Raw genomic sequence first — 27,761 nt, forward strand, 5'->3', positions numbered from 1 at the left:
TGTGTAATTTTGTTTTCAAATAATTTTTTTTTTATCCTTGCACACAAGAATAATAATGATAATTGATTATTAATTATGTTCAAGCAAATAAGGATTTTCTTTTCTTCGTAGATGTTTGTTTTTGTGTATAAATTTAGGCTGGTAATTTTGTTTTCAATTTTAGTTTGTAAACAAGATAAAAAAGAAAATTGATTAAAATGCAGAAGCAAAATTAATGAAAACTAAAAACTTTAAAAATTATTTTTATGTTTTTCAGCTCTTAGTTGTATGTATTAGTGTACCAGTATGTAATTATATAAACACATGAATTTGTTTTTAAATAATTTTAGCTTGCGATATTTGGTATACACAAACATAAATAATAAATTTTGACAAACAAATTTAAAAAGTATAAGTGAAATATTTAATAATTATAAATGTAATTTTTTCGGAGACATTGTTAAGTGGCATCCCATCAGCGATAGCTTTTAAATCTCCTGTCAAGAATGTTGACCATACGAGCCTTGTGTTTTTCTCTGGTAATTTCTTAACATTTTCTGAAATGAAAAAAAATAAAAAATAAAAATTAAATTGTGCACATTTTAAACTTTAAAAGCTTATGGATCTCAAAAGATAAATATATATAATTCCAAACATAGCAGGCAAAAGTAAAACAAATAATAACGATCTAGAAAGTGGATGGCTACTTGGTCGTGCGGTTTGCGCGCTGGACTGTCGTTCAGATTTGTCAGTGGTCCAGGGTTTAAACCCTGCCCGCTCCCATCCCCTGTCATCCTGCGGGAGGTTTGGACTAGGAAGTAATAATCTTCAACTCTGAAGGAACATCTGAAACATTTTACAAACAGAAAATATAAACTTACTAATATGGTATAATTTATAGACTAGATCTACAGCCCTACTAGATCTTACTATTACTTTCTAATCTAAGTATCACAAATACGCATACTAATTGCTGTCTCATCTGGATTGACTAGAATACCCCAAATCACTATCGCGTACAGAATAAAAATCTATTATTATAGATTTATATAATAATATAATGATACAGACATATATAGAAATAGATCTACTAGATCTAGACTAGATATTTTGGTTGTGTGGTTTGCGCGCTGGACTGTCGTTCAGATTTGTCAGTGGTCCAGGGTTTAAACCCTGCCCGCTCCCATCCCCTGTCGTCCTGCGGGAGGTTTGGACTAGGAAGTAATAATCTTCAACTCTGAAGGAACATCTGAAACATTTTACAAACAGAAAATATAAACTTACTAATATGGTATAATTTATAGACTAGATCTACAGCCCTTCTAGATCTTACTATTACTTTCTTATCTAAGTATCACAAATACGCATACTAATTGTTGTCTCATCTGGATTGACTAGAATACCCCAAATCACTATCGCGTACAGAATAAAAATCTATTATTATAGATTTATATAATAATATAATGATACAGACATATAGAAATAGATCTACCAGATCTAGACTAGATATTTTGGTTGTGTGGTTTGCGCGCTGGACTGTCGTTCAGATTTGTCAGTGGTCCAGGGTTTAAACCCTGCCCGCTCCCATCCCCTGTCGTCCTACGGGAGGTTTGGACTAGGAAGTAATAATCTTCAACTCTGAAGGAACATCTGAAACATTTTACAAACAGAAAATATAAACTTACTAATATGGTATAATTTATAGACTAGATCTACAGCCCTACTAGATCTTACTATTACTTTCTAATCTAAGTATCACAAATACGCATACTAATTGCTGTCTCATCTGGATTGACTAGAATACCCCAAATCACTATTGCGTACAGAATAAAAATCTATTATTATAGATTTATATAATAATATAATGATATAGACATATAGAAATAGATCTACTAGATCTAGACTAGATATTTTGGTTGTGTGGTTTGCGCGCTGGACTGTCGTTCAGATTTGTCAGTGGTCCAGGGTTTAAACCCTGCCCGCTCCCATCCCCTGTCGTCCTACGGGAGGTTTGGACTAGGAAGTAATAATCTTCAACTCTGAAGGAACATCTGAAACATTTTACAAACAGAAAATATAAACTTACTAATATGGTATAATTTATAGACTAGATCTACAGCCCTACTAGATCTTACTATTACTTTCTAATCTAAGTATCACAAATACGCATACTAATTGCTGTCTCATCTGGATTGACTAGAATACCCCAAATCACTATTGCGTACAGAATAAAAATCTATTATTATAGATTTATATAATAATATAATGATATAGACATATAGAAATAGATCTACTAGATCTAGAGACTAGATATTTTATTAGATTTATTTATAATAGATCTAGATTTAGATATATTTTTCTAATTTACATTTTAGACCTATTGAACTTGTATTTATATAATTTATTCTTAGATTCCAGTCTAGAATCTAGAATTTTGTAGATTATTTGTATATTTGTATTATTATAGATCTAGTTAAATATAAATCTAGAATAATCTTAAATCTAGCAACAATGAAGTCTAAAATTTATAGAGATTTCTAGATTTTATACATTATACATCTAGATCTTTTATGACCAGATTTCGATAAAGGCTTCCTGCCCCCAACTCTAATGGGCATTTTACCCCAACATAGGTGATGTTGAAACGATCAATTATATTAACTTTCACCATGTCGCTTTTAGAGTATAGCAACATCTATAAGGATTTCAATTGAAAATCCTTTGCAAAGAATATTTACAATTAAGGATAAAATAACACATAATAAAAATACAGACAAATAAAATGAGCCCTTACCTTATAGTGAGATAGGTCGAAAAATTCAAAGTGATCTGTGACGATAAATTGAAAAGCTACTATGTATACATCAAGCTCAATGTGCATTAAAAGAACGGAAGTAAGCTATCTCAGGAAGTCTTAATTTGAACCATCCAATAAGCCATTCGCACAAAAATTAAGAAAGGCCTTTTACCCCGAAGGGCTTTTTGCCCCACGTTACCCTAAGCTATTTTACGGCATTAGGATACAAAAGACCATAAGCTGTTACCTTTGGCGACTGGTTAAATGAGTTTCAAGTGAGCTTTATATGCCTATATGTTATGCAGAGTAGACAAAATCCGAAAAATAAATATATTGCGCACGGGCTGATTTGAAGTCAAAATCGGCATTTGCCTAAGCATTTGATCCTGCCCACAAATGGATTGCCATATGATGAACATCTATTCTAGCCTGTCCTCATGAAATGTATCGTTTCCTAATACATTAAACAAGCAAAATAAAAAAAAATACTTTGAAAAAACAACAACAAAGCTTTATATTAATGTGTATCAATCAGTTTGGATCAGCCATGTTATTAAATTTGTAATACATCTAGTAACAATAAAAAATCTGTGTGATTAGAAATATTTTTTTTTATCAATTGTTTTTGTTTAGCGCAATTTCATGCTTTTAGCTTTCTGAATGCGCTATGATCCTATCACTTGTTTGGACCAGTTGGAAAGGGGAAAAGGACGGGGTATCAGGGTGATCGCTTTTTAAATGTTTTTTTTTTATTTTTTTAAGAGAACGACCTCAATTCGAACTTGTGGGCTAAAGCCTTCTCGTGTTTCTCAAGCCAACGTGGTAACCACTCGGCGAAGCCAATGAACAGGGAAAATTGTGTAGTTATCTACTGTTTCTATTTCATGTTGGTGTCCACTAAGCCTCAGACGGCTGCCTAATGTAAAGGAGACTAATTCAGCTTATACCACCATTTCAGTCAAGTACTATTTCTTTGCCTCGTTTGAGATACCAAATAAAGTAATGGCTGCCTGGTCGTGCGGTTTGCGCGCTAGACTGTCGTTTGCATTTATCAATGGTCCCGGGTTCAAACCCTGCCCGCTCCCATCCCCCGTCATCCTGCGGGAGGTTTGGACTAGGAAGCAAACTGTCTTCCACTCTGAAGGAACATCTGAAACATGTAAAACATTTTACAAACAAAACATTTTACAAACATTTGTTTCCAATAGTTAATTAACTAATTGGTTATAATTTTTTAAATTGATTTTGTGTTGTCAGGTAAAAGAAATAATTGTGCATAATTTCAGCTTGATCCCAGATTGTGTGTCAAGAAATAACGTGTACAAACTTTTGGTCAGACAGACACACAGACAGACAGAGTGAGTTAATATAAGTTTTGAAAAAAATAAAAAGAAAGAAAAACATAAAAAATACTTTTTAAAGAAGAAAAACATTAAAAATATATTTTTAAAAAGACAATACCTCCATTATACAAAATAAAATAAAATATATTACATATAGATTAAAAACATGATCTCAAACCGGTTATCGAATTCATGATTTTAACTCCGTGTTTATCTTCTTTTTACACACAAATACATACATTTACGTGTCTATACATAATCAATCTTCATTTTATTCTGATCCTTCATTATTTCTTACGTTTTTTTGTACCCTACTGGAGTTAGTTGAAAGAGGGTTGACACCCCGCCTTTGCCAGCTAGGGGATCTTGGGGAGTGTTGTGAGATCCCACAGCGTCAAACAATATTTCCGGTACTTAAAAATACATATACAGTGCATTATCATGCTACTTTTCTATTTAAAAAATTGTAGGTCAAAAAACAAATCTGCAGTACAGTGCACTTGATTAATTGAGTGCAGCATACTCTCATGAAATTTTATTATTGTAGCTCTGATTTTTCTAGGCTACGTTCGTGGAATTTGGTAACTTTGCATTAATTTTTTTACGGAAAGGGGAGTTTTATCGTCAACAACTAATGGGTTAGAGTTTACACATACGGATCCTCTCAAAAAAAAAAAAAAAAAAAACGGAGGACCTGGCATATTACTAAAAGGCCCAATGAGGAAAAAAAATGAAAGTCAATTGCAACTGGCGATCTCTCAGATAACCATAAAGCAGAAATGCTATCACTGGAACTAGCAGCTACCACACTAATAATTTAATAAACTACCTATGCACACCAAACAGCTTACTTAACGATTCCAAAACAGTCCTTCAAAGCATGAAAAACGCTAATACTTCCTATATAAAGCAGGGCAGTGCTTGTAAACTTTAATATCAACCGCAAGGAAACTGTCCTTCAATAGATTCCAGCACACATTGAATTAGAAGGCAGTGAAAAAGCAGACATAGGCCTACTGGCCAAAGATGGAAGAATGAACAAACAAATGAGAATTCCTCTCTACCCAGAAGAAATAAAGGAAATGATAGGGAGTAGAATAAATGAGAATTGGACCAGATCACACCACAATTAGGCTTACAAGAAAAAGAACGCCTTTATAAGCTATCCCGACACGACTAAGTACAATAATAATTTTTGGACTCAGAACTGGACACAACAGAATGAGATAACATGAGTGCTGGAAGCTAAAAGTCGGGAGTAGCGAAACCTACTCCAGTGGAGCCTCACCAGAAAGTGCTGCCCTCAAAGCTGAATACTTTATCAAGATTAAGACTCTGGACCCGAAACCCTCCTAGAAGATAAACTATATGGAGAACTTTCTAATCTGGAAACCACAGCGCGTTTTTTTTACTGATCTGAACCCTCCAACATGAAAGTGCACTAGATTGGAAACGAATGTTGACATTAGAACAAATACGAGTTCAGCCTAGTCGAGGAATTATAAGGAAGATGTGCTAAAGACAGACTGTTACGATCTATATGTTTGTGATATCCTGTAAATAAAGATCTGTCCTAGTTGAGTTGTATTCCTAAAATTTATAATAATAGAAAGCCTGGATTTTTTCGCGAATTGCGTCGTTCAAGCAGCGAATTTACCAAAAAATGCGTTTTAGCAAGGAAGGCCGCCGCGAGGGTTGTGGTCGCCTGCGTGCTTTAACAAAAATTGACGCAATACAATTACTAATCTTAACAATTTAAAGATGATTTCTACATTTTAAATGCACACTAGTTAGCGGCGCCCCTGTTAGTAGGCCTAGGCTAAGCTTTGTGCCAAATTGAATGCGAATCCGTACGGTAGTTGTCGAGATTTGTTGATATATAAATCTGTCAGTGGTATTTTGCGCTTATAAACTTATAATACAGATCTTATAATTTTTAAAGCCAAAGATCCATTGATGTTTCAACATTAAAATTGTTAGCCTTGTCTTGTTGTATATGTTTTGGTCTGGTAACCCTATTCCTAGATCTATAAGATTCTTTGTAAAGAGAGATAAGAATAAAAAATCTAAACCTAAATACTAGAGTCTATTACTTTTTAAATTAAAGGTCGTGTTGTTTTCTTTTATCTAACATTCCAAGATTGTGTATTTTAATGTTTACATATATTGCCTTTAAAAAAATCTCTTGTTTTTAAATATTTCGGAATTCAGAATTGGATAACATATCCATATTTTAATATTGTTTTTATTTTGTAATGTACTAGACCTTGTCTTTAGATGTCTAGACACATTGTCACATAGAGATCAGAGAAGAGCACTAACTAGGCTCTGTGAGTCTGTATGTATCTAGTCATTAGTACTAGTCTATATATCCGTTTGATGAGTTAACACTTGCTATCGTTTGATTGGTTACATGAACGTGCGTGGCGTTGAAGCGGAAGCATACACATCAACATGGCGGACGCCGACTTGGTAGTCCGAAACGACATTCGTTCGGCAATGTGGAATCCCGGAGGATGGAAAAGTTTGCTATCATTTTTTATTCTAGCCTTAGCATGGCTTGCAGGTTTCAGTGCTCGACTCTTTGCAGTCATTCGATTCGAGAGCATAATTCATGAATTTGACCCATGGTAAGCTAGAGTCTAGCTACTGCTAGGCTAGACATTCACATTGGTCCATGATTGGATTGATTTTGATGATTCAAATTTCAATTGAATATTTGATTGACATGATATGATTAGATATTGATAGTTACTCATGATAGTATCATAGTGATAGTGACATAGTTGCATAGTGATAGTGATATATAATCATACAGACTAGTAAACACTAATATATAATACTAGCCTAGAGACCGAGCAGAATGAATGAGAGTCAGTACCATAACCTCATAATTGAGAGTAACCAATCAAAATAAAAACAAACATAAAAGTCAAATAAAGCCCATGCAAAGTCACAAGTGCAGCTGATTGATAGATCTAGTAACTAGTTGAATAGTTCTGTTCTAGACTCTAGACACTATTCAATGTAAATGAATGTTGACTTGTAGACTGTAGTAGCATTAAAATTGATTTGATACATAGATCTAGTCGACTTACTAGTTACTTGACATAGAATCATAGAATAAGATTGAATCTGATTGATAGATTTATCAATTTAGGATTTAGTATCCTCAAAACTTGCTTTTTTAAATGATTTAATGAAAAAATTAATGTCAATAATCAATAGAACTAGAAGTAATGGTATTAATTATTATTATATATAGATCTAGACAGACTAGCTAGTAGAATCTAGACTCTACTTAACTCTGCTATTTTAGATTAATTACTACTTTTAATAGTTTTAAGATCATCCTGTCACCTGTGTCTGTGTAGTACACACAACACACAGTAACATGCAAACACAATTTTAGGACCTACATCTAGTCTATAATTAATGATGCAATTTAGATTTAGATTTATATTCACACACACTTGTATACAAATATGTATTAATAGTGTATATTATATGCTTTTAAAATATATATATATATATCTAAATCTAATTATTATTTTAGTGTTATTATTATTTTGATGCCCCATATATCCCACTCACAGTGGCACTATTACAGCCCTGGCCTGTTTCAACACATCTTTCCATTCAGAATTCAGATCTATCATGTGCTTTTCATGGCTATGCTTAGCTGTTGTAGATCTGCCTCTGCATCATCAAGTCATCATATTCATGGTCTGCCCCTTGAGGCACCTGCCTTTTGATTTTTGTCAGTATACAATCTTTGCTTCTCTGTTATCTGACATTCACTAATCTGATAAATTGTTTATTTTCATCACTATGGATGTTTCTTTATATAGCTGGTATATATATCTCTTGGTTAATGCACATCTTCCATCCAGTTCCATCTTGTATGGCACCATAAATTTTAATGTCTTGGTCGTATCTTAAGTATAGTAAAGTTGACCCTTTTTTTTTTTTGCTTGTTTTCTTAATCATATATATTTGTATTTTAATAACTTTGTTGACATTTTTTTATGACAGGTAACAATAGAATTAGAAATCATTTTGTATTGCTCGCTACATATTATACAATTACATTTTGAATGTTTACAATTATCTGCCATTCTTTTCATTCTATATATTCTGCATTTGTGATATTCTTATTTTTCTATTCTGTTTAGGTTCAATTACAGAGCCACACACTACATGGTTGAAAATGGATTCTATAACTTCTTAAACTGGTTTGATGACAGAGCATGGTATCCACTAGGAAGAATTGTTGGAGGCACAGTATGTAATGATGTTTTTTATTATTTTTTTTTTTTTGTCTTTGTCTATATGAAAGAGCCAGATTAAAGATCATGGCTGTGGTTAAGGGTAAAGGTTGAAAGAAAGAAAAAAGTAGTATCAAAAATTGAATAGTCTTAATGTTATGCTTAAGGCAGTATTTATTTAATAATACTAGTTTTCTAAACATGTCTTCAAGTACTTGTAGTAAATTTCTTGATAATTATATTTAATTTTTTTTTTTTCTTAAGGTTTACCCTGGCCTGATGGTGACATCTGGATCAATTCACTGGATACTAAATCTACTGCACATACCTATTCACATAAGAGATATATGTGTATTTTTAGCACCTATTTTTAGGTATTTTAAACCACTTTTTGCATAGCAACATTAGAACAATGAAGATAACTTTGATTTTTAAGTCTTTTAAAATGTGTATATATATATATATATATATATATATATATATATATATATATAATAATAATAAATGTGGAAGTTTATATGAAAATAGAATTGAATGTGTCTGGGTATTTATTTCAGTGGTATGACAGCTACATCTGTGTATCTTTTTACTAAAGAAATATGGTCTCCTGGAGCAGGACTGTTTGCAGCTTGTTTTATAGCAATAGGTAAATATTTGTCACATTTATTGCTGTTTTAACTTAAATATAAATAAGTAATTATTGTTAAAGTATTGGTGAAAGAAATGTCTATTGGACACATAACCTATGTTAATTTTTTGACTGGAATTTAAAACTTTGTTCAGACAAAATCATTTTCTGTAAAGTAAGTAAAGTTCCCCTTTCAGACCTTGCAATCTATAGGCCATCTGTTTCTGTGGCCCATGGTTAACGATGGTGTCATGTGGCCAGCACAACCGCCTTTACTTTTTCCCAACTAATGTCAGGTACCCATTACAGCTTTGTCGACTCAGAGATGACTAAAGATCCCGAAATTAAAAATCCCAGTCTTCACCAGGATTAGAACCTGGGACCTCCGGTTCGGAAGCCAAGTGCTTTACAGCTCGGCCACAGCGCCTTTTATTTTCTGTAAAGTCAGACTAAATTACTTGAACTGGTATCCTAATGTTAAAAAGGTGTGAAACTGGACAGGTGAAGGGGGATTTAAAACAGCAGAGGTCTTGGAGCACAGACCACAGCCATCCTTACTTATATGAAGAATTTATTTAAAGCTGAGTGGATTTTGATCCAAACCTCCAGTTTCATTTCAGATCCATTTAGGCTTAAGACCAGAATGAGATCATTACTTTACAAGCTGTTATGTATCACAGCCTTGCCATTTATTTGATTTTTTTTTACTTTGATAAATCCATCTTAGTGTTATGATTTCTCCCACAGTGCCTGGCTACATCAGTCGTTCTGTTGCTGGAAGCTATGATAATGAGGGCATTGCTATATTTGCACTCATGTTTACTTATTACTTGTGGGTGAGTAATTCTCATAAGGAAACAGTTTGCATCAAAATTGTATTTATACAGAAATTTTACTGCAAATACTGATTATATCAGCAAAAAAAGGGCAGCAAAGATTACGATTACTAGAAAAAAGTCATCATTTAATGTTAGTGAAAAGGCCTTGGCTATGTTTTATCACGCTCACATCTGCAATATTTTAAGTTTCAATATCATTGCCTGGTATGGCAATCTGAGCATTAAAAATAAAAATAAACTTAATAGAATCCTAAATGCTGCTGGTAAAATCATTTGCAAAAAAACAAACCCCATTTGGGCAGCTTTTTGAGACAAACATCTATAAAAAAAAGCTAACAAGATCCTCGAAATAAAGAATCACCCTTTGTGTCAGGATTTTGTGATTTTACCATCACAAAAGAGATACAAGACACAGCAAAGAAAAACAGACACAAACACTTTTGTTCCCCTGGTAATCAAATCATTAAATAGGAACAATCTGATATAAACTTTATCATGTAAATTATGAGTGGGTCTGGAGCGAATGTACATTTAGGTTTCTTACAGTTATAATGTTTTTTGTTTGGTGTAATGCACAAATTGTAAGACAAATTTCCATACAGATAATAAAGATTATTATTATTATTTATAGGTTGGCTCTTTAAAGTAAGTTAGAAACAAAAAAACACATATGTAAACAATCTTCTATAGTCATAAGCACCTCACTAGCAAAGTGGTTAGTTTGTCAGATTGAGCCATGAGTTCGAATTCAGGCCTTTTCCCCCACCCCTCTTTTCTTCTTTCATTTTTGTAAATGCTTTTAAAAACCAATTACGTTAAAATCCACCCAGATATCCTCTTTCCCCCCTCTAGTCCAGATAAAGGATAGTATGAAATATGGTGCTAAACAAAAAAACTATTGGTAAAAATATTTCTAGTCGCACTGATTTATTGTTGTTATATGACTGACCCAAACTAATTGATACATGTACACTTCATATATATTTTTTTTGTAAAAAAAAAAGTATTGAATGTTTTTCTTGTTTGTTTCATTTGAAACCTTTTGAAATGACTAAGGACAAACCCACACAGGCACACACAAATGATTTTATTATTATTATATAAAATTAAAAACTCATTTAGAAAAATTTTGTAATAAATAAAACATTTAAGGTTTTTGATTTTTTTTTTTTCAGATAAAAGCAGTTAAAACAGGTCAAGTGTTTTGGTCCATTTGTGCTGCACTGTCCTACTTTTACATGGTAGTGTCTAGATTACATGAACTTGAGATTTAGGATACACTAATTTTACATTCACAAAGAATTTTACATATTCTATTTCCAAAACAAACATTCTTGTTGTTTATATTTGTGTAGGTTTCTGCATGGGGAGGTTATGTATTCATCATCAACTTAATTCCATTACATGTCTTTGTGTTGCTTATAATGGGCAGATATTCTCAACGTATTTATACAGGTAATGCTTTTAAAAATGAAAATCTCATGAATTTATGATTTTTTAAACAAATGTTTCACTTGGTAATTTGTGCTGCGTACTTAAATGAAAATGAATAAATTAAAAAAAAATAAAATTTAAATAAATATTGTTGTTTTTTTTTTAAGTTGAGATATATGAAACACATATATGTTAAAGAATTGACTTTAGAAACTCTTATTTGAATATCATTTAAGCAGTCTCAATGGTTTGTCACTATACAGGGTTTAGTTCTTTTTAGAAATTATCTTTTTTTTTTGTTATAATCCTCAGCATATTCATGTTTTTATATTGTTGGGTTGATACTGTCCATGCAAATTCCCTTTGTTGGGTTCCAGCCAATTAGAACAAGTGAACATATGGCTGCTGCGGGTGAGAAGTTAGATATTTTAGCATTAAATTAAGCCAGATATTTATACTATTAATTACAAGTGTCTTTCTTATCTTATTTTTACTATATAAAAAAAAATATGTTGATAGATTAAAAGGATCTTAATTTTGTTTTACAATTAAAAGTTTTTGTGTCTATTTTCCACACCTTATAATAAACTTAAGCTAACCACTTTCAAGTGAAAGCAAATTTAGGTTATAAATTTACTTGTCAAACTTTTTAAATATCATAATGCTATGAGAATAATTTGAGCAAATTTGTGATTTCTTAAGTCACCTTGTACTTTTTTTTTAACTGTAAAGGAAATATCTACATAAATTAATTTGACCCATCTCAGTTCATAGCTTAACTCTTTGGCTCCGCACCAACGCACAGGGCGTTGATTTTAAAAAAGGGGTAAAAAGTCGGACCAACGCTGGGGGCATCGGCTATTTCAAATTTATTTTTTTCGTTTCCATTTCTCCAATTCTTGTTTTTTATTGCTTAATTGTTTATCTAGAATAGTTTCCCTTTGCTAAACATCCGGAATTTCCTTCATTTAACGTGTTTTTATTTTGTACGAAGTTTGTAAAGAGATGACATTTATTTTTTCTGTGTGCGTGTTTTTTTAAGATGGAGCTTCAACCAAGGCCATATAAACTTTGTAGATCTAAATATTTCTTTGATAAAGAAGTATAAGAATTCAGATGACAGTGGTTTTGTTTTATCTGATGGTGATATTGATAAATCTAATTATATAGATCTAGATCTAGTAAATTAATTTATAGGTCTAGACCTAGGCCTAGTAATGATGAAGTTTATCAGCTGATGAAGCAGCTCCACCCCCAGCTAATGTTCAATGTAGATCTAGAACTAGTTTAGCTGTCTCTACATTATCCAGATCTAAATCTAATCAGATAGATGTAGATCTCTAGATCTATCATCTAGGCACTGAAACAGAACAATTTCAGATTTATTCCACCAAGAAATTGGGTTGTCAACCTAGACTTAGTCAGCACTGCATCTATTGAGATGGAATGTTTTTTTTCATTGACAATCACATTGTTGATAGTCTTGTTAGCAAAATAAATAGCTATGCTGACCATAGGATTAAATGGAACACCCCTGCTAGAATAAGATCCATTTTCAGAGAATGGAGACCTATAACTATAAAGAAAGACAGAGTATGTAAACACTTTGGGTAAGGGAGAACGGTTTATGTTTGCGCTGGATGGGAGTTGAACCCACACATTCATATTGACTGCTTCCATGAATATCACAACTAGAAGGAATATTTATACACTAAGTACATGAAGAACTTTAGAAGAAAATACTATAAATATATATATGCTGTACAGTTGGACTAGTTTTAGGGTAAAAGTGTTTTGTTCCAAGAGTGTTGCTTTTTTTATGGGCTTTTTCGTTAAAGTAGTGACATTGGATTATTAGTTCCAGTTTATTATTTTTTGCATCTATTGCTGTTTCTTCTGTGTTGTTCTGTAAACAAATGGATAAAAATGAGAAAAAAAGCTATTTCAATTCAATTTGAACAATAAATTTCTTTAAACATGCACTTGGATGGATATTTTCAATGTCAGTTGGTGAGTTTTTAAATTTTTATATTCAAAACCCAAAATTACAAAAACAACATAATTTGCAAACTAGAAAACATAGAAATTATAGATGTAGATCTCTAGATCTATCATCTAGGCACTGAAACAGAACAATTTCAGATTTATTCCACCAAGAAATTGGGTTGTCAACCTAGACTTAGTCAGCACTGCATCTATTGAGATGGATATAACATAATTAATTCTATATCAAGTTTATTATTTTCCAATAATAAATAAAAAAGTTATACAAGTTATATCGAAGCAAAGTAGCGCACTCTGAAATGGCGGAAAAATTAATTCCGTCCAAAAGTGGCAAATAATTCCGAATTAATTCCGGAGCCAAAGAGTTAAAAATAATCATAACATGGGGAAAAATTTGTTGTGATTGAAAATGTTTTGTTTAATGTAGCATTCAACCATTACTATATCTTTATTTCAGGTGTTTTTGCACTGATCAATGCCTATGCCTTTCTTAAGTACATTCAGAATTTTCTCACAAAGTCAGAGTTCAGATATTTTTTCTTTGCTGCTGTCACTATAGCAGCAGCAGTAGTGTTTATTGCAGTTGTTGGATTAACATGGGCTGGTAAGAAAATTGTTAAAAAATGTGATCCCACTGTCTGTCTAATTCATTTACTGTTTTGTTTTTTTTTGTTTGTTTTTTTCCAAATTTTTGTGTATTTTATAATTTCTTTTAATGCATCTCCAACTAAGTTGGTAGTTTGTTGGTAAAATGTTGCAACTAAGCAGAAGAAAGGCATGTAGCCAAGGGATCTTTGACCACTTACAATCTTTAGTCAAAGAAATTTTAAGAATTTTACAAAAACAAGTGATATTGTTTTGTTAGTTTTGAATGTTGAATGTGTACTTTTAAAGTCATTGATGGCAAAAGTTCCATTCTTGATATAAACCTCAGTAAATGATGTTTTTGGTTCACATAAGTTACCTGGAATTTGTTCAAACCTTGAGTGTGGCAACACTGTTATATAAGCAGTGGTGTAGCTGAGGCGGGGAGCCCCCAAATGAGTGTCCGAAATAATATTGTTTTTAGATAAATTAAATATTACGTCACTGTCATGTAATATAGTTTTTCACGTTGTTAAATAAGTTAGTGCCCCTGTTGTATGTATTCCACACAGATTATTAACTCTTTCCATGCGGGTTCACTCTCAATTTGAAGGAGTAACTCCCATAGCGCTGACTAGTGCTGTATTACTATCAGGAAGTTACTTGGTATATAGGGTAGTTTATTTCACCATCCTTATTATTGAAGTTGAAGAAGAAACCTGATAAGAGCACTAAAAAAAAAAGGAAACCATGAACGTGTCGAACGAAAGTATCACTATTCAGATGATTCATACAAAGATACAGTAGTCGACGAAGTGAAAATGTCTCTTGATGAGAGAAGTACTGCTGAAGAGACTCCAGGGGAATACCTTTTACCACAGTCAGAGAAAACATCTTAAGTAAGTGATGAAGAGTGAAGTGATGGTCTTCCAAAATCACTGTCTTCAGAAGTGGAAGAAGCTGTACTTAAGTACAAAGACTTCGCATAGATCCAGTCTGAAATTTTATCTGAGGTACTGCGAGCAAAGATTGCGTTAAAGGGTAGCTTCCAACTGGAGAAATTTGCTATCGACCTTGACTCCTCTTCTCTCCACACTTGGATGTCTATTTTGTTTTGCATGTGTACTGTTTTCTGAGGTATCAGAAAAGACACCTAGTGCCGCTATTTTGCATAGCCGGTCTCAACCTATGCGGCCGCAGTGGGCCCCCACTTTCAAAGGATCCGCACTTTCATAGGACCTGCGCTGATTCAAGGTGTATAAATTATTAAAATAAACAATTTTTTAACTTAAAACAGTTTTCCTGCGCCCTCATGTCGATTTACCAGGAGGTCAACAATTCTCAAAGATAGATTGAAACATTAGGTAATTCTTGCTACTGAGCGTGATCTATGTAGGAAACAGAATTATTATGATATACTGTATGACTTTCTTATACGCAAGGCTCATAAAGTAATTCTTTACATAGTAAAGAAGGAATGAAATGCAAAGACGAATTTATTTTCTAATACAAACTCTTAAATTTAACTTATTGTCCGCTTCCCTACCCAAACTTGTCCCCGCGAAATCCATTTCGAATAGGGCCTCACAATGCCTTGCTATTTAGTGTTTGTAAAATGCTTTACATGTTTTGGATGTTCCTTCAGAGTTAAAGATAGTTTACTTTTTAGTCCAAACCTCCTGCAAGACGAAGGGGGACGGGAGCGGGCAGGGTTTGACTGTCCATCGCGCAGCCATCCGTAGCGTGGTGTGAATACCCACGTGTTCTTTCCCCCCCCAACTCTTGTTATTTCGTGGGGTGACTCCGCAGAAATAAAAGAGTGATCTTCATTTTAATTCTTCTCGTCAAACTCTTGAGGGAAGAAGAGAATTATATATATAGATAAGATTGAGTTCTGATGTAGGACTGTCAATAGAACTGAAATACAGCCTGTTGCGACAGAAGTGCTAGACATACTTCATATGGAGATGAAGGACAGATTCCAAAGGCTGGAAAACCACATAGACACCTTTGGGTTTCTTCTTGAACCAAGACACCTCTTGGGAGTCTATGGATAATGACATGCTGATGAAAAACTGTTACTTTTTCCTGTTTGATACAGGCATATCGCTTGTTCAATGGTGTCATTGATGCACTAGCACTTTTCATCAACAAAGCAATTCCACAATCACCAGTTGACATATTGAGGACGCTGGCTTTATATGCTAATGATGTGTGCTAAAATTTTGCAACCTCCACCCCACTTCCATTGCGTCATGTGAGAGATCATTCTCAAAGCTCAAGTTCATCCAAAAGTATCTCAGGAGCACAATGACACAAGAAAGGCTTAGCAGCATAGACCTGGAGTCACAGATAAGATAAGATAATTTTGTTATTGATCCAATCAAATGGAAATTCAGTTTGACAACAATTGACAACCTCAGTGTAACTACTGTAACAATAACATTATAGATGCATTATATACGAACAACATTCACACACGAAACACACACACTCACAACCAGCGCTTTATGAATTAGACTTCTATGAACTAAATACTAGACAATATTGATGTAGATGATGTTATATATGCCTTTGCACAGAAAGCATGTGAATTGAGATTTGTAACTTGTGCATTATTTCACCAATAAACAATGGTATTATAACACTTCCACCGTATCATTATTTCACCAATAAACAATGGTATTATAACACTTCCACCGTATCATTAAAAGATTCTTAATGATTATTTCTTGTTAATTTTACTGAAATACTGTACCAATTTGAATGTAGGCTTATAAATATTTAAGTACATTATCTTATGTCTTGATGTCGAATGTAAAAATGTAAGGGGCCCCCAAAGATGTCTATCCCCCTGGGCCCCAAATCCATAGCTACGCCCCTGTATATTAATGACTGAGTGTATGTGTGTGTTTTATTTGCACTTCTCTAAAAATGATTTAAGATCTTATAAAATAAGTTCAATTTAAGGAACATGCAATCTAGGCATCTGTTAACATAAATATTTGGATTATGCATAGGTGTGTATTTTTTGCTATTGTTTTAATTTAAGTAATCATTTTAGTTCTTAAAAAGGGCTATTGTGTAGTGATTTATAGTCAAACTATACTTTTTTTTTTCCCTTTCCTTAATTTATCTGTTTATAAACTTATTCACAGGCTACATAGCACCTTGGAGTGGACGCTTCTACTCATTGTGGGACACAGGATATGCTAAGATTCATATTCCCATCATTGCTTCAGTTTCTGAGCACCAACCTACCACATGGGTATCATTCTTTTTTGACCTTCATATACTGGTCTGTGCATTTCCTGTTGGAGCATGGTATTGCATTAAGAATGTCAATGATGAACGTGTCTTTGGTAAGTAGATCTAGCCTTAACATTCTATTAATGTTACCTTCAATGGTAGGTTGAGTCAACTGGTGATTATTTTCCATGTTCTTCCAGTTGTTCTCTACGCCATATTTGCCAGCTACTTTGCTGGTGTGATGGTGCGGTTGATGTTGACTCTGACTCCTGTTGTCTGTGTTCTGGCTGCCATAGCATTCTCCAAAACATTTGAATCCTATTTGAAGGATGATTCTCCTAAGCAGAACCAGAAAAATGCAGATGAGAAAGGAGACAATAAAAATGACAGATTATATGATAAGGTTGGTAAGCTACATTAAAAAAAAAACTTTGTTTTTATCTCCCCCTCCATCATTTAGTAAGTGTAAGACTTTAAGAATCAATATCTCAAAGAAGAAAACATTTTGTCCTTAGCCTTATTCTGTTTTTTATTAAAATATAACAAAACTAAAGCTGCTTAGTCTACTAAATTGTTCCTAAAATTTAATATGACATGATGATAACTCAAAATAACAGACATTGATTTACTAATAATTTACTTAAATAAATCAAAATTACATACCCTTGGCTTCAAAGTAAAGAAAAGTAAATACACAATTACATAATTATATCAAACCATGGAGCTTAATAGGTTGCCATTTTCTCCCCAAGAAAGTGTTCTGCCATGAGAACAGACTTTTAATTTTTTTCCTTCTGCATTTTCTAAACAGATTTAGATCTAAATGGATCTAGATCATTATATGTAGGGCCCAGTATGGATTAGATTTACATACATTACTCTTCTACATGATGATGACTTTTATTGAAAATGTCTGAGCCCTAGATTAAGCTAGATTCTAAATAGATCTTTCTATTCTAGTAGTATGTAGAATCAAGGATTGAAGAATGATATAGGCTGGCCTAGATTTACAGATGTAGATCTAGAAATAATGATAGGGGGATGATCTAGGTTCCCCTAGATTTGGAGATCTAGATTAGACCATCAGAATTGACAGTTAGATACAAGCCTTCAAGCTAGTGGTACCAGATTTGCATAACAAATATTAGGTCTAAAGATTTACTGGTCCATTTCCATTAGTGAAATTAGTTTTAATAATGTCTCTAAAGTAGGAAGTTTCTTTTCAGGGTGTACTAAAAAAAAAAAGTGGCACCCCTGAACATAACTAACTTCAAATGAAAAGTAGCCTATATTACCTGAAAATGGTGCTTTTATAAAATTTTAGAGCTTTCTGTGTGATGGTAATACTATTTTTCTAAAAAAAATTTGTTTTTCCAGGTTGGCAATAAGAAAGTTAGAGATGAAAAACCTAAAGATGAAGAAGGTCTTGGTATCAATGTAAAAAGTATCATTGTTGTGGCTCTGCTGATGATGCTGATGTTGTTTGCTGTTCACTGTACCTGGGTGACAAGCAGTGCCTACTCTAGTCCTAGTATTGTCTTAGCTTCTTATGGACAAGGAGGGTTAGTTGATTTTGGACTATTCATGTTAGTTTGATATATATACTTCAAAGTAATACATTTTCTACTCTCATCTGTTGTTTAATTGAATATACTCAAATTAAGTTGGATGATAAAAATGATGTCACACTGACTTTTTATTCATTCCTAGGAGCCGTACTATCCTTGATGATTTTCGCGAGGCATACTACTGGCTGCGTCAAAATACAGATGATAAGGCTCGAGTAATGTCTTGGTGGGATTACGGGTATCAGATAGCTGGCATGGGAAATCGAACTACTCTAGTCGACAACAATACTTGGAATAACAGCCATATTGCCTTGGTATTGAAATATTTTTTAAATATATTTGAGATTTTGTTTTTATATGTTTTAGTAAGTATTATAGTGTTATTTCATAAAAGTTGTAACAAAGTATTGTTATCTGACTCCTGTTTGGTATCAAACAGCATGTTTTGTCAGGTTAGCACTATTGGTACACTCTGCCGCACTAACTTTTGTACACAAGTGCTGACACCTTTTCTTCATTACACTTTCAAATGAGATGCATACATAAACAATGAAAAATACAAATAGAACTAGTTGATGAAAGCAATGGTTATTTATGCACTTTTAGACTTAAATTTTGTTTACTTGAATTTCCCAAACTGTGATATTCATTTAGACTGGTTTTCCTCTCAAATCAATATCTCCTTAGAACTTAATATGTGCAACACTCCATTGATATAGTCCACCAAAAAGGAATATGTAACCTACACAGTAGCACAATTTTAAAAGATGTTTAAAAGTCAGATGTCCTGCAAAATACTAGCTTATTAGGAATAGATCAGCTACTGGAATTAATAAGCCTCTTTTGTCTGCTCCCTTAAAAGTTTCTAAATAAAATTTGGGAAGTAAAGATCATTTGCCATACATGGAATTTGTTGCACTAAAAATATATTTTATTTGTTGGTGCTGCTTTTGATGATTTTGTCAATTGCAACCGAATCATTAGTTTACTATTGATTGCATCAATTTATTAAAAACTATTGAAGAACAGATAACCGTTAAGCTCAGAAACAACAAAAAAAAGTACTTGTTTACTATTTAATTTTTAAAAACTCATATCGTGTTTAGAAAAACATCGAACAAAAGAAATTCCAAAGAAATTAAAAACATTTTGTCACACAAACAAATATCTCTCAAAGCTACTCAACAAACTGAGAATTATTAGTTTTTTTATTTGACTCCTATGTTTTGATGATTATCTCCCATTTGTAAGTCTTAGGCTTTGTATTTCTCAGGTTGGTAAAGCTATGTCATCCAATGAGTCTGCTGCCTATGAAATCATGAGAGCACTGGATGTGAACTATGTTCTAGTCATATTTGGAGGTGTAATAGGATACTCTGGAGATGATATTAACAAGTTCTTGTGGATGGTTCGCATAGCAGAAGGTGAACATCCACGGGACATTAGGGTACGTTCTTTTGGGGACAGCATGGAATGCATCATTGCCTGTCTAGTTTTCTTTTTAGGTCTAAAATTCTAGACACACAAAAAAAAATTGTGTTAACTCTTTATCTCCTAATTGGTGATGCCAATGTCGATTTGAACCCATTAAACTTAAACTAAATGGATTTTTGGATTTTTAAACTGATGTGTCCTTTAATCGATACCAAATATAAAATTTTCTGATAACAAACAAAAAGGTTATTGAAGTTTAATCAGAACAGGATAGTGAAATAAAAATGAGCAACATGAATAATAATATTGGAGCGAGGAGCAATAATTACGGAGATAATGAGTTAAGGCAAATGAGCATAATTTAGCAACATCATTAAACGTTTTTATAATAGTATTTAACTTATAATTTTAATTATATGGGGCATGCTTATACTGAATCAAAGTACAAAACATAAGAATATAGAAGGTATTTTTGTTTTTCTGTTATAAATTTCTTTATCATAATGATAGTGAAAACTGCACACAGTAATACTTTATAAAGCATATCTTATTTTTCATCAATTAGAGTGCTCTAAATCAGCAATCTACATCAGGGCTTAGGTAAAGGGTAAACATAACTGTACAAATTTAACAATAGTTACTATGCTAATATTGTAGTGTTTTGAGTTTTTTTGCTTTTTAAAAAAAATCATTTGCATTATACTTATTCAGGAAGTGGATTATTTCACCCCTCAAGGAGAGTTCCGTGTAGATGCCGCTGGCTCTAAAATTTTGCTCAATTGTCTGATGTATAAACTATCATATTACAGATTTGGTCAGATGCAGGTATGTTGTTTTTTGTCTTTTTTTCCTTAATAATATAACACAGCAGATTCTTTGGTAAGAAGAATCAGACCACTTATTAAATGTATTGTAGTAATATAACACAGCAGATTCTTTTGAATGAAGAATCAGACCACTTATTAAATGTATTGTTCTCTACAGCTTGATTTTCGTAGTCCTGCTGGATTTGATAGAACCAGGGGTGTGGAAATAGGCAACAAAAACTTTGAGCTAACTCATGTGGAAGAAGCCTATACTACAGGTACATGAAAACTTAAATATCATCTGTTAGTATTAACTTGTTGAGATAGATTAATTTAGTTCTTTTGTCATCATCAAGATAATTCTTTTGTCATCATCAAAATTTATTTAGTTCTTTTGTCACATCCTCTTGTCTGTTTATTTTCATTAGAACACTGGTTAGTAAGAATATACAAAGTGAAAGATTTGGAAAACAGAAGTGAAATTAAAAAACCACATAAACCTGTCAAGAAGTCAAAAAGAAAGCCAAAAAGGGTAAGTTAGTAGTCACCATTAAATTTGTATGATTTCCACCAAGGCATATATTTATAAAGGAGGCGCAGTGGCTTAGTGGTAAAGTGCTTGGCTTCTGAACAAGGGGGTCCCAGGTTCGAATCCAAGCGCCTCTAATGGGTACCTGACATTAGTTGGGGAAAAGTAAAGGTGGCCAAACTTCAAAAGTGCTGCTGTGGACTGTGCGTGTGCAGTTCTGGCCAGTAATTCAGTCTGGTTCCTTTTCATTTGATAGTTCCAAGATATGTGAAGCTTTTGACACTTATTAGTTTTTCTCATCCATCCAGATGTCCATGGTAAAGTCCTGCTCATTGTTGGTCATTATGTTTTGGAGGTTGTTTTTTTTTACATTTATTTGTACGAAATATTCTGTGAAAATCTTGTCTATGTGCATCATTAGTAGACATACAGCCTATCTAAAAATGTTATTAGCATTAAATAGATACTTTTTTCATTGCGTAGAAAATATTGAAAGATAGTATTATGTATGTACGGTTGAAAATGTATGCTTTTTATTTACAAATCTACTTCAAATGTATTTACAGCAAACTGTTAGAAAGCCTGGTGTGATAAAGCACAGTCCAAAAGTTGTTAAAGGCAAAAAAGTGAAATCTCCAAAAACCACTAAAACACCCCCAAAGACAGGTGGAAAGAAATAAATATAGACATTCTGAAGCACGAGAGTCCGGGAGTGTGGTTGGTTGATTGAGTAGTGGTAGAAAAACTGTGAAAAACTACATTCTGTGGAGCTGATTGAATTGGTGTGTTCATCTGTTCCATTCATATTGACTATGTTGATGCATTTTTAATGTTTCAAATTTAGAGTAAATATAGCATATTTGTATGTATTTCAAGGATGATTTTATTTATTCTATTAAGAAATGACATTCATAATACAGTAGCTGAGGACAGGCTTGTATGGTCAGATGTACTGTCCACCATGGACTCCCCAAAAGTCTTTTATTAGGTATCTTAAATGCTTCAAGTATTTGTATTTCTTTGTCACTAAGATGCCTTACAGTTCAGAATAGTTATTTGAGCTGTTTCAAATGGGTGCTAAAATGTCTCCCATTTTTGTAATTTAAAAATACAAAACTAATCTTTGCTACTACAACCAAATTATAAAGGTACGTCCAATAGTACAGCTAGTTGAAACTGATGACTTGAATAGAACCTTGACACAAGCAGTTTATAAACTAAAGAACCTTAATTATTTATTTAAACAACTTCTGAAGCTGTTGGTTTCAGAGCAAAATATTGAAAAAGACAGATCTGTGTAATTTGTTGAATTATCTGTTAGGCATTGTATATTAAACCTATAACTAGAGTTTTGTGGTGTCTTCATTCTTTTATTCAGCTAACTCCTCAGAAATATCAATACTTTCCTATATGTTAGTTCTTTGCAAAATACATGAAAAGTCATCGCAGCATCAGCAAGCTTCTTGCAAATGTACAATCTCACATTAAAAATGCAAATCAAACTTCGTCTTTGTTCAATTAATGTAATGCAGTATTTCAAGTAACTGTTTTTAACTTATATGTATAGATATGTATATTTTTTTTTATACTTTAAAAAAAATATTCACTTTTTAACATTTGCTTTAAAAACAATACAGAATCAATTAAAACATTATTGACAAAAATAAGATTTCTTTCTTATTGGTATTTATACTGTTAAAAGAAATATTTGCTTTTTGTCACTGTAAGTTATTGATCTCAAGAATTGATAACTGATTATTCTTGATTGAAAAAAAGTATGATTGTTATCTATTTTAGCTCATGTTTCAATATAATCTATGGCTTAGGCACTCGTGTGCTCTAGGATATCAAACTTGATGTTTTCCATTTGTTCTTTTTAATCAGAATGCATATAATTGTATATTGAGGTATTTTGATTTGATCTGTTCTGTGTTGATTTTGTTTTGAACCAATTCACTACAAATGTGCTGTAATTTATTTTTCTTGTAATTTAAGCACTCAATGTTCACCACAAAGTTATATATAATTAAAAACGTCCTTTTAAAATACAAGACTATCTCTTTTTTTTTAAACTGAATTGCACATTAGCTACAGTGTATTGAAAATAAAAACAGCAGCTGATACATTCAGCTTCTTACAAATTGTGATATTTAATATAATCAATGAAAGAAGACAAGCCTGTTTAAACCACAGTTGTCTTTTTTGTTTACAGAGAAAAGTGTTACATTGGAAGATGTTATGCCATTGTGAAATGTTAATTTCATCATGCCAATGTGCAACAGCTGTGTATGGTTTATAGTTAGGCATCAGAAGTAATAGCCAAGTACTAGTATAGAGTCATTTGAACTTTACTATGCTTTTTAGGTAAATATAATTACACAAAAAATTTACTAGTTAATTGCTTTTAACTATTTTTTTAAATATTTCGTTGTTGATAAAATAAAAACTTTCATTGTTGATAAAATATAAACTAAAAAAAAAATGTGTGCATGTTAGATAATTTCCTATTTCTGGATTGAGGCTTGGGCATTTAATATTGGCTTTTTGCTTCTAAGGGTGGGCCACATTTGATCTTGTTATTTTTTTTTTTATACTTTGGGGCTCCATGAACTTTGTTCTTCTGATGCATTTTGTTTTCATTGATCAAACACTTTGTTGTTTTCTTAGATTGTTTGCTATGCTCATGTTCAACTCAGTGTGTATGTCTGCACTTTATGTTGTGCTTTTAAAAAAAAAAAAAAAAAAAAAAGAACAATAGTTGTAAATGGAAAAATGTCTGTTGGTAAACTTTGATTTGAATAACTTGCCAGATAGTAATAATAGGTCATATAGTGATACTATTTTGTGATAATAAACTACAGTAAATTCCATTTTTTTCCCCATTGTAATTTTTTAAATATCTATTTTGTTTACATTTTGTGTTACAGTGAACTATAGAATTGTTAAATCATGAAGTAAACACACATTTTAAAGTAACCAATGACAGAATTCTACAGGATGACTTGCACAGTGAAACACAAGACCCAATACTTGATTTCTTCATATTTTGAGAAGCATCCTATCTTTAATTCATATTGAAAAGTTTTTAAGAATCTTAATAATTAGGTTATTGGGGAAATAAAAATTATCTAAGTAAGGTACATCCATTTTACTGTAGTTGTGTTAATGATTTTTAAAAAATCGCCAAGTATGTCCCTAAATTTAAGATATGAGAAATATTTAACTAGTGAAGATGCTGGCTCTGGGTGGCTCAGTTGATCAATTTTGAATACATAACTTTCAACATATCATTCTGTTGCCAAAACTTTGATTGAAATGTCCCTATTACAGATGCCTGGAAAATTTTAAAATATGTTAATGTGATTTATTAGAGTGTTTTGTGTACCAACACCTAGATGTATGTGTTGAATACAGTGTCACAGATCTCTATGCATTTATTTTATTCTTGTGAAAGTGTTCTATACAAAACCATGAAGTGTTAATGTAGCCATGGGCTCCAATTCTTGTGTATTTCTGTGTGGCTGAGAGTAACAGTTGAACATGTCATCAAATAAACAATTTATAAATGTTTTTGTCAATGTAGATTTTGTAGGTAATATAACACTCTTAGCTATAAAACAAGTTGTGTGCGATATGTAAATAAAGAAAACCTAGTTGAGGGCTAGTTAGTAAAGTGATTTACCATTATTTAAATCTCAATACCGTAAAACAGTTGCATCTTTAAACAACTGACTTTTCTGTTTAGCATCGTTATGCTCATTATACATCTAAACCGATCATATTTAGCTTAAGACAAATTGGTAATACTTATATTATAAAATATAGACGTTACTTCAAAAAAGAAGATGATTACATCCTACGCGTGTCCCTAGGTCAATCTAGTCATGCATGTTAATCAAATACTCGAATTCTGCCAAGTCCTTAGTTTTCCTGGCTGACTCAGGCACCCATTCCATGCTCTAATAGCACTAGGTAATAAGGAGCCTTTGTACAAGTTTGTCCTACTTGATAGCATACTAAGCATGATTATCATGTTATGTGAGTTAAAAAATCAAGTTTCTAATACTGGTTTCACAAACTTAGGCGCTATGTTATTTACACAAAAATTTAATAACTTGCTAAAAAGCTTTTTTATATCTTCTGTTACAAAACAATTTAGAAATGGGTTCAGGCTAAGGTTCTCAAACTAGTGAACTTGTTAACATCTAACAATGTTTGATGTAGTAACACAATTAGTGACCTTAAAACCATGCACAATTTATTTTTTCATACATATTACATAGTCTAGTCTATTTTTTTAAAATATAACTTCTGAATCTAGACTATGCTCTTAAAAATAGCCAACCTAATAAATTTTGACCCTTGTTCTTAGTGATCAATATGCGTCACACAGCAATGAATGTGACAGCACACAATTATCATTTCAGATTATATCTAAATTTATAAGTTGCAATGGATGTTGAGATTGGCCATATTTCCCCTGAAATCGAAGAACAAGGTTACAAAGACAGCTTGTGTGGAAACACAAACTCTAAATCGGCCCCCAAAGTGGTCCTCTCAGGCAGGTTTCAATATTTTCAGAAAGAATATACAAAATTATGAACTACAAACTATCAATAACTACGACCCTATTTCCATCAATACAAAAAAAGAGGTGTTGAAAGTGTTGACCATACTGTTGTATTGTTAATTCGACTAATGACTTGATACCGCAGGATTCGTAGGTTTATTAATGTTACTTATATTACATTTTTTAAATTGTTATTCATATGTATTCAATAAAACTGACTAGGTTATGAAGATATAGTTAAATCCTTGGTACCACTTACAAATGAAGAGATCAGAAACAGGATTAATACAACGAATGGACCCCACAATGACCTGCTAACTATTGTCAAAAAACGTTAACTAAAACTCTATGGCCACATCACAAGGTCATCAGGGCTTGCAAAGACATTCCTTCAGGTAACATTACCAGGAAGAAGATAAAGACAGAGAAAGCCATGGGAAGACAACATCAAACAGTGGACAGGGAGAATGGTGATTGACAGATCTTGTGTGGTGCCCCAAAGGATAGGTGAAGTTAAATTTGAACCTGGCCTAACTGATGATATTGAATGATAATCTATTTGATCTAATTGTTTTGTAGAGGACCAGCCTCAACAAATAAAATTTTTCACTTAAAAAAATAATATTTTCCTTTAGTTTAATGTGTTGTATGATTTTGTATTGCAGTTCACATGTATAATTTGAAACACTACTTATTGTTTTAAATTATATTCCACTTAAATGCATACTAAATAGATTTTTTCTGTTAAAAAAAAAAGGTAAATATTTTTTGTAAATGTAAAATGTAGGTAGTTGGTATGAAAGAAAGTACTTCATTTAGTAAAACAATTATAAAAAAAAAATTTTGACAAAAATTCTAAAACTGCATAAATGTATTATAAATATTGTTAATGGTCATCCCCCTTACTAAATAGTCTCCCGGATTTTTTACTATTAATAATGAATAGTTGTAAAAATGATTTTTTATTATTATTTTAAAAAATAAATTTTTCACTTTGAGAAAAGAAAAAAGTAGCTGTTGCATCAGAACTTTGAAAGTTCTAAAATATGTTGAAGTTTCAATCTTTTAAATTACAAAATCTAAACAGGATGGTCAGACATATCACAGCTGCTATTCTCCTTTAGGGAGCCGTTAAAAATGAATTTCTCCTCACAAGTTGAGTGAAGAGTGAATTCACAGACTACTTAATGACCATCAGTGTTTCTGTTATCAATTGAGCATAATTAAATGATCAAATATAAACCATCTTGATGGACAGTCTATACATTTCTACAACAAATATCTTTAATAAACAAAAGTGAATTAAAGCGATAGAAAATACTAAAGAAATCCAGATGTAATAATGTGGTCACAAAGCTTAGAAAAACTGCCTCTAATAGATCTTTAATACATTTAAAAGCTTCAGTGGTGGTAGTAATTATAATTTATTTTTGTTTTTGTAATGTTTGAGCACTTTATCTAAGCTTCTGACCAGAGCTATTAAAGATCTAGGTTTTTAGTTTTTGGCAAATCTGAATTATTCTGTTATGTTATATAATTTTTTTTATTAGGAGATTCATCTTTAAAATAATAGCTGCTAATCTGCCTTTTAAAGTGGTGGGTCCACTTAGCAAGTTGATAAAATTATAATTATCCTTCAACTTAGAACTTGACAACAAGCCTCAAATTTCATCATATTTTTTTGTTTAAATACAATTTTTTTAAATCCAATTAAATTAAGAAGCCTAC

At 32.2% G+C, this 27,761-nt stretch overlaps 1 protein-coding gene and 1 long non-coding RNA gene across 2 annotated transcripts; one reads left to right on the plus strand and one right to left on the minus strand.

Annotated features, from left to right (window-relative positions):
• Positions 1 to 380: 380 nt before the first annotated feature.
• Positions 381 to 2,850, minus strand: LOC129921853 (uncharacterized). The gene is made up of 3 exons (XR_008773838.1): positions 2,774 to 2,850; positions 687 to 2,030; positions 381 to 536 (listed from the first exon to the last, which is right to left on the minus strand). It is a non-coding gene; the product is annotated as an uncharacterized LOC129921853 (long non-coding RNA).
• A 3,692-nt stretch (positions 2,851 to 6,542) lies between these two features.
• LOC106054844 (dolichyl-diphosphooligosaccharide--protein glycosyltransferase subunit STT3B-like) lies at positions 6,543 to 25,033 on the plus strand. Its single transcript, XM_013210909.2, has 18 exons — positions 6,543 to 6,749; positions 8,295 to 8,403; positions 8,652 to 8,761; positions 8,945 to 9,033; positions 9,763 to 9,851; positions 11,030 to 11,095; positions 11,210 to 11,309; positions 11,601 to 11,699; positions 13,750 to 13,896; positions 17,036 to 17,239; positions 17,327 to 17,529; positions 18,504 to 18,688; positions 18,837 to 19,008; positions 19,968 to 20,141; positions 20,840 to 20,953; positions 21,113 to 21,212; positions 21,363 to 21,466; positions 22,030 to 25,033. The coding sequence occupies exons 1-18, from the start codon at positions 6,574 to 6,576 to the stop codon at positions 22,141 to 22,143; spliced, it is 2,355 nt and encodes a 784-aa protein (XP_013066363.2). The 5' UTR covers positions 6,543 to 6,573; the 3' UTR covers positions 22,144 to 25,033.
• The last annotated feature ends 2,728 nt before the right edge of the window (positions 25,034 to 27,761 follow it).

The sequence above is a fragment of the Biomphalaria glabrata genome, chromosome 11 (genome assembly GCF_947242115.1).
Source record: "Biomphalaria glabrata chromosome 11, xgBioGlab47.1, whole genome shotgun sequence".
NCBI classification, from domain to species: domain Eukaryota; kingdom Metazoa; phylum Mollusca; class Gastropoda; family Planorbidae; genus Biomphalaria; species Biomphalaria glabrata.

Bases quoted from the DNA above. Each gene is read 5' to 3' on its own strand.
- LOC106054844 (XM_013210909.2), top strand. From the start codon at position 6,574: ATGGCGGACGCCGACTTGGTAGTCCGAAACGACATTCGTTCGGCAATG. The intron at 18,689-18,836 runs GTTAGTTGATTT...ATTCATTCCTAG, and splicing joins GCTTCTTATGGACAAGGAGG to GAGCCGTACTATCCTTGATG. The intron at 21,467-22,029 runs GTAAGTTAGTAG...ATGTATTTACAG, and splicing joins CAAAAAGAAAGCCAAAAAGG to CAAACTGTTAGAAAGCCTGG.